The 6429-nt window shown below is 56.9% G+C and overlaps 1 protein-coding gene across 1 annotated transcript in view; it reads right to left on the reverse strand.

Moving 5' to 3' along the window:
* Positions 1–3461: 3461 nt before the first annotated feature.
* The window catches only part of LOC308128239 (uncharacterized protein), a gene marked incomplete at both ends in the record, with an annotated part of 3773 nt that continues 805 nt past the window's right edge, over positions 3462–6429 (reverse strand). Inside the window, 4 exon segments of the mRNA XM_080493946.1 lie at positions 3462–3923; positions 3925–4394; positions 4457–4537; positions 4628–4708. Coding sequence (XP_080350072.1) covers positions 3462–3923; positions 3925–4394; positions 4457–4537; positions 4628–4708 — 1094 coding nt within the window.

The raw sequence follows: 6429 nt of genomic DNA on the forward strand, positions 1-6429 counted from the left end.
AGGATGGAAGACCCCGATGGTGGGTCTAAGTAGCCAAACTGGCACCGGTTCCAGGAGGATGGTAGACCCCGATGGTGGGTCTAAGTAGCCAAACTGGCACCGGTTCCAGGAGGATGGTAGACCCCGATGGTGGGTCTAAGTAGCCAAACTGACACCGGTTCCAGGAGGATGGTAGACCCCGATGGTGGGTCTAAGTAGCCAAACTGACACCGGTTCCAGGAGGATGGTAGACCCCGATGGTGGGTCTAAGTAGCCAAACTGACACCGGTTCCAGGAGGATGGTAGACCCCGATGGTGGGTCTAAGTAGCCAAACTGGCACCGGTTCCAGGAGGATGGTAGACCCCGATGGTGGGTCTAAGTAGCCAAACTGACACCGGTTCCAGGAGGATGGTAGACCCCGATGGTGAGTCTAAGTAGCCAAACTGGCACCGGTTCCAGGAGGATGGAAGACCCCGATGGTGGGTCTAAGTAGCCAAACTGGCACCGGTTCCAGGAGGATGGTAGACCCCGATGGTGGGTCTAAGTAGCCAAACTGACACCGGTTCCAGGAGGATGGTAGACCCCGATGGTGGGTCTAAGTAGCCAAACTGGCACCGGTTCCAGGAGGATGGTAGACCCCGATGGTGGGTCTAAGTAGCCAAACTGGCACCGGTTCCAGGAGGATGGTAGACCCCGATGGTGGGTCTAAGTAGCCAAACTGACACCGGTTCCAGGAGGATGGTAGACCCCGATGGTGGGTCTAAGTAGCCAAACTGGCACCGGTTCCAGGCAGACTGGCGGTAGCCAAAGGAAGAAGCTAGCTGGTACTGGTTAGCGGGGTCCACCTTCGTGGTCCTGAACCGCTTTACCACGTATGCAGCTAGAAGTAGTATGTACTGGTGTACAAAAGATGGCGGTGCCTTTGGGTCAGTGGGGACGCGCACCACATGGAGGTCTGTGACCCCCCTTTAATGAGAGTCCTGCATGAAGATTGTGTGATAATCACAGAAGACCTCAATGAATGCTTCTCCTCGTCTCTGCGGTGTTAAAGCATTAGCTTTAGCAGAATGTGGCTCGGTCTTGGACTAGAAAAACCTGAAAAAGGTTCTTCTGGTCCAGACGTGGTCTGTTTACCTGAAGTGTCTGTATTCTCTGGTTGAGTCACCGGAGCGTACACACCCAGGTCACCTTCGGTGCTCGGTTTTGTACCATTGAGAACCTGTTGGAGGTTCACATGGCGAGCGCTGGTGAGGGTTTTGGTTGTGACCATGAGGAGAGCGGTGTCATGCATGTCGTCTCTGGTGAGGGACGGCGGCAGGTTGTCACTGACCGGCACCATCAGTTCACGGTGGTGACATGAACTGTCAGTTATCATCTCTAATGATGAAAATGCGGTCACTTTAATCTGACCCTGTGTCAGATTCTGGACCCGCGGGTTGGCTGAACGATTGTTCGGCTCAGGAAGAGATGTGTCACAGATCATCTGGTCGAGATCTGGACTGTGAGGCGAGGTGGCGCCTGAACCAGGGACCTTGGTTAAGGTCTGCAGTGACTCTGCTGAAAGTGAGCGGTGGCTCGGAACTTTGAGCAGGTGTGAAGGTGTCTAAACACATGGGGGTGAGTCCTGATCCAGAATCAAGCAGGGCAAGGGTGTCGACACCCCCTACCACCACTGAGGTGTATAAGCGGTTGGCATAGCCATCGCTCAAAAGATTACCCAAGAATGTCAAAGGGGGCCTCTCTGTTGGTTCTGGGGGCCTCTTTGACTTCCTGGATCTCCTCCCCCTCCTCCTTACAAAGTGGACTTCGTGTGTGGAGGGGAGGGGCATCCGGCCTAGTCATGCGGTCAGGGGCTGGGAGTCCGGTTCCTCTGAGGAGCCGGGTCCCTTCTGACCAGGCGGGTTCAGGTCCTGCACCACCTCTTTGATGCAGGTTTTAATCCACTGTGGGACGTCTGCGTCCCCGTGGTTTCTGGTCTGACCTTGGCCTCGGTTGTTAGGCTCACTACTCCGTTGGGAGTGGTGAGGTCTTGGCCTACCTGATCTCTTACCTCTGTGCGGTTGTCCACCTCGTGGTCGAGGTTGTGGACATCTAACGGGCCCCCCATCCGCAGCAGGTGCGGGGGAGGGGACCTCGTGACCTACAGGTGCCGGGTTTGTGTTTCTAGCCGCCTGCGTTCTCAGGATCCCAGCGTCACCATCATGGTTTTCACCTGAACGGTGGCGAAGCTCTCATGTCTCTCATGGTGGGGTTTGTGGTCCTGCAGAACAGGGCGACATCGAACCGCACACTGTGGTGGAGGTTTTTAGCGAAGAGGGACTTGAAAGTCTGGTTTTCGTCCAACCCCGGTGCATTGCGGCCTTGGAAGTAGGCGGCCCTTAGGCGCCTGTAATACTCTCTGGGGGGCTCCGCCCCCTTCTGAGTGATTGCAAGTGCACCAAAAGTGGCAGAAGCAGGATCAGTATACAGAGAATACTCTTCCCTCAGTGCAGGACAGAGGGCTGAGTACTGGTCTCTGGTGGTTCAGTGGTAGAATTCCCGCCTCACACGGGGCACCATTATGTTGGGATTTAGGAGTTGTTAATGAGTAAATGACCGTTTAGTTCCATTAATAATTTAAATTTTTCATAAATTACTTTCAGTGATTTATTACTTTAAGTAATCTATTACTTACAGTAATTTAATGCTAATAACCAACCATAAATCCCAACACAAGTATGGACAGTATGGGTACTGGAGAACGGCCATACACTATAGCTCAATGCCTCATTCTGTGCAGGAGAGTAAAGCAGTGCCGTCACCATAGAGGATGAGGCGTCTTACTGTCACAGAACCAACCGGAGGTGATGCAGAACCAGAGGCTCCGCCCCAGAGGCTCCGCCCGCCCCATAGGCTCTGCCTCAGAGGCTCCGCCCCAGAGGCTCCGCCCCAGAGGCTCCGTCCCAGAGGCTCCGCCCCAGAGGCTTCGTCCCAGAGGCTCCGCCCCAGAGGCTCCGCCCCAGAGGCTCCGCCCGACTTTAGTGTAGAAACCTTAAATGAAGCTGAAGAGCCTCCATCTGACGATGTGAGTGAATTTACTGACTTGTCCAATCAGGAGTCTCTGCTAGTATTCTAATCTATAAATCTATAAATCTATAAATCTATAAATCTATAAATCTATAGCTTCATTCTGCCACTGAAACACACACACGTTTCAATCAGAGAGTTTATTCAGTGAAGCATCAGCAAACAACAACCTGATCTCATACACACACACACACACACACACACACACACACACACACACACACACACACACACACACACACACACACACACACACACACACACACACACACACACACACTCCTGGGGGGGGAGTCCAGCTGGTTATCAGCCACAGTGTTTGTTTAGTTGGTTGCACAGACCTTCACAGGGAGACCTTGTTCCAGTAGGACTGGGGCTCTACAGGGTCCAGGTGGGTCTATGAGTCTGACTGGGTCTAGGGGGCTGCTGTGGGGGGGACTGGGGGCTGCTGAGTGCTGGTCTCGGGCCAGCTATACCGGTCCTCAGAGTCCTGGATGGGGGGCGGGGGTCCTCGGAGAGAAGGGGGGTCGCAGGAGTCCGGGAGGAGCAGGAACCCGGAGAAGGTGCTGCTGGTCTCCGGTCCAGCAAACATCCCGTTAGTGTTGGAGTCTTTGACCTGGACCCAGACCCGATCCCCCCGGGCTAGGTGCAGGACCAGGGAGTGCGAGGCAGTCCCCAGCACAGCGGGCTCGGTGCTGATGGCCAGGGCCCGGTGGTTCTGGAACAGGCCCACCACCAGGACCCTGGAGTAGACCGTCAACTGGTAGCTGAAGACATAGGTCCCATTAACGGGGGCCCTGTACAGTCCAGTCTCGGGGTCGTAGCCAAGGACGTTGTGGAGGACTCGGCCGAAGACCACCGGGGCATCGGGGGGGGGGGTAGCTGGAGGTCAGCGCCGCTGAGAAGGCGGACCGGATCCCGGGTCCGCAGGGTCCAGGAGGACCCATCATCCCCATCATCCCCTGGTCTCCTTTATACCCCTTGGACCCGGTCTGGCCCCGAGTACCCGGGTGTCCTGGGGTCCCCCGGTCCCCCTTGGAGCCTTTTGGCCCCGGAGTCCCCCCTGCTCCGTCGGTACAGTTACAGTCCCCCTGGGGACCCGGCTCTCCTTTCTGACCTGAGGCTCCGGGAGCACCAGGATCTCCCGCACCCCCCAAGTCCCCCTTCAGCCCTCTGGGGCCCGGCAGACCCTGGTCACCATGCAGACCTCTTCCTCCCACGGGGCCTGGAACACCAGGTGGTCCCGGGGGCCCCTCTAGGGACTCACAGTTCTCTGGACAGGCACCATCGTTTCCCTTGGGACCCGGGTCCCCTGGAAGGCCCTCAAATCCTGGCTCCCCTTTCTCACCTGCAGGTCAAACAAAATGGGTCAGAACCAGAACCAGTACCAGAGACCTGCTGCAGGGTCACCTTTAAATCCTCCAGCTCCTTTGGGTCCAACCGGTCCCTGAAGACCCCGCAGGCCCTTCCCGCCAAAGTCTCCTTTCTGGCCTGAAGGTGGACCAAATTCAGATAAAACAGTCAGCAGGTCCAGATGGTCCAGAAGGTCCAGCAGGATTATGTGTAGAACCAATGGCTCACCTTTGATTCCAGGTCTGCCAACAAATCCTGGAGCTCCTCTGAACCCAGTCAACCCTCTGCGTCCAGAACCCCCGGGACCACCTGAAGAACCAGATCATTATTATTAGGGACCGAGCCAAAAAGGCCTCCGCAGAACCCAATTAATGTCCGAGGAGCCTCTCCTGCTCAGGAACCTCCATCACCTCTGACTGGTGGAGCGGGTTCCTTTTTCCTAGCCAGCAAAGAACGCCGAATCCTGCTGCCTCCCTCCTCCTCCACCTGCCTCCTCCTCCTCCCTCCTCCTCCCTCCCTCCACCTCCCTCCTCTTCCTCCCTCCTCCTCCCTCCACCTGCCTCCTCCTCCTCCCTCCGAATCCCTCCTCCTCCTCCTCCCCCCTCCCTTCTCCTCCCTCCCTCCTCCTCCCTCCTCCTCCTCCTCCCTCCTCCTCCTCCTCCCTCCTCCTCCCTCCACCTTCTTCCTCATCCTCCCCCCTCCCTCCCTCCTCCTCCCTCCACCTCCCTCCACCTCCCTCCTCTTCCTCCCTCCTCCTCCCTCCACCTGCCTCCTCCTCCTCCCTCCTCCTCCCTCCTCCTCCCTCCCTCCTCCTCCCTCTTCCCTCCACCTCTCTCCTCCTCCCTCCTCCTCCCTCCACCTCCCTCCTCCCTCCTCCCTCCTCCTCCTCCTCCCTCCCTCCTCCTTCCTCCTCCCTCCTCCTCCCTCCACCTTCTTCCTCATCCTCCCTCCTCCCCCCTCCCTCCTCCTCCCTCCCTCCTCCTCCTCCCTCCACCTCCCTCCTCCTCCTCCTCCTTCCTCCCTCCTCCTCCCTCCCTCCTCCCACCTCCCTCCTCCTCCCTCCACCTTCTTCCTCATCCTCCCTCCTCCCCCTCCCTCCTCCCCCCTCCCTCCCTCCTCCTCCCTCCCTCCTCCTCCCTCCACCTCCCTCCTCTTCCTCCCTCCTCCTCCCTCCTCCTCCCTCCCTCCTCCTCCCTCTTCCCTCCACCTCTCTCCTCCTCCCTCCTCCTCCCTCCACCTCCCTCCTCCCTCCTCCCTCCTCCTCCTCCTCCTCCTCCTCCTCCCTCCCTCCTCCTTCCTCCTCCCTCCTCCTCCCTCCACCTTCTTCCTCATCCTCCCTCCTCCCTCCTCCTCCCTCCCTCCTCCTCCCTCCTCCTCCTCCTCCCTCCTCCCTCCACCTCCCTCCTCCTCCTCCTCCTTCCTCCCTCCTCCTCCCTCCCTCCTCCTCCCTCCACCTTCTTCCAGCAGAACAGAAGCATGACGAGAACCTGCAGAACTAGACGATGTCACACATGAGGGGAACATTCCATAGAACATGAGCTTTTTGATGAGAGAGAACAATGCTGTCCTTTTTTTTCACCCGTGATTTGAAGCAACATTAATCATTGAGTCAGATGGAGCAAAATGGTGCGTCTGCATCAAACAGCGCCTCCTAGTGTCCAGAGTTTACATCTGACCGAGTTAGTGACGTCTGCCATGGTGGGGAAAGAACTACAAGTTTCTGAAAATGAACTACAAAAAGTTCATCTGGGTTCTAGATGATCTCAAGTGGTTCTATGCAGATTATTGCTTTGGTAACTTACATGATCTGCTCCTTTTTCAGTCATCCTGAGTTTCCCTGAACGCTCCGATGAGCGGGTTCCTTTAAATGTTGTCGCCTCAAGGAATTGTGGGGGAACATGAGCTGGTCTCCTTTGGTAAAGGAAGCATCAGTGGTTCCTAGGCTAAAGGAGGTTCTAAAGGAAGCATCAGTGGTTCCTAGGCTAAAGGAGGTTCTAAAGGAAGCATCAGTGGTTCCTAGGCTAAAGGAG

Source organism: Lipophrys pholis, assembly GCF_963383615.2.
Source record: "Lipophrys pholis genome assembly, contig: SCAFFOLD_126, whole genome shotgun sequence".
Lineage (NCBI taxonomy): Eukaryota > Metazoa > Chordata > Actinopteri > Blenniiformes > Blenniidae > Lipophrys > Lipophrys pholis.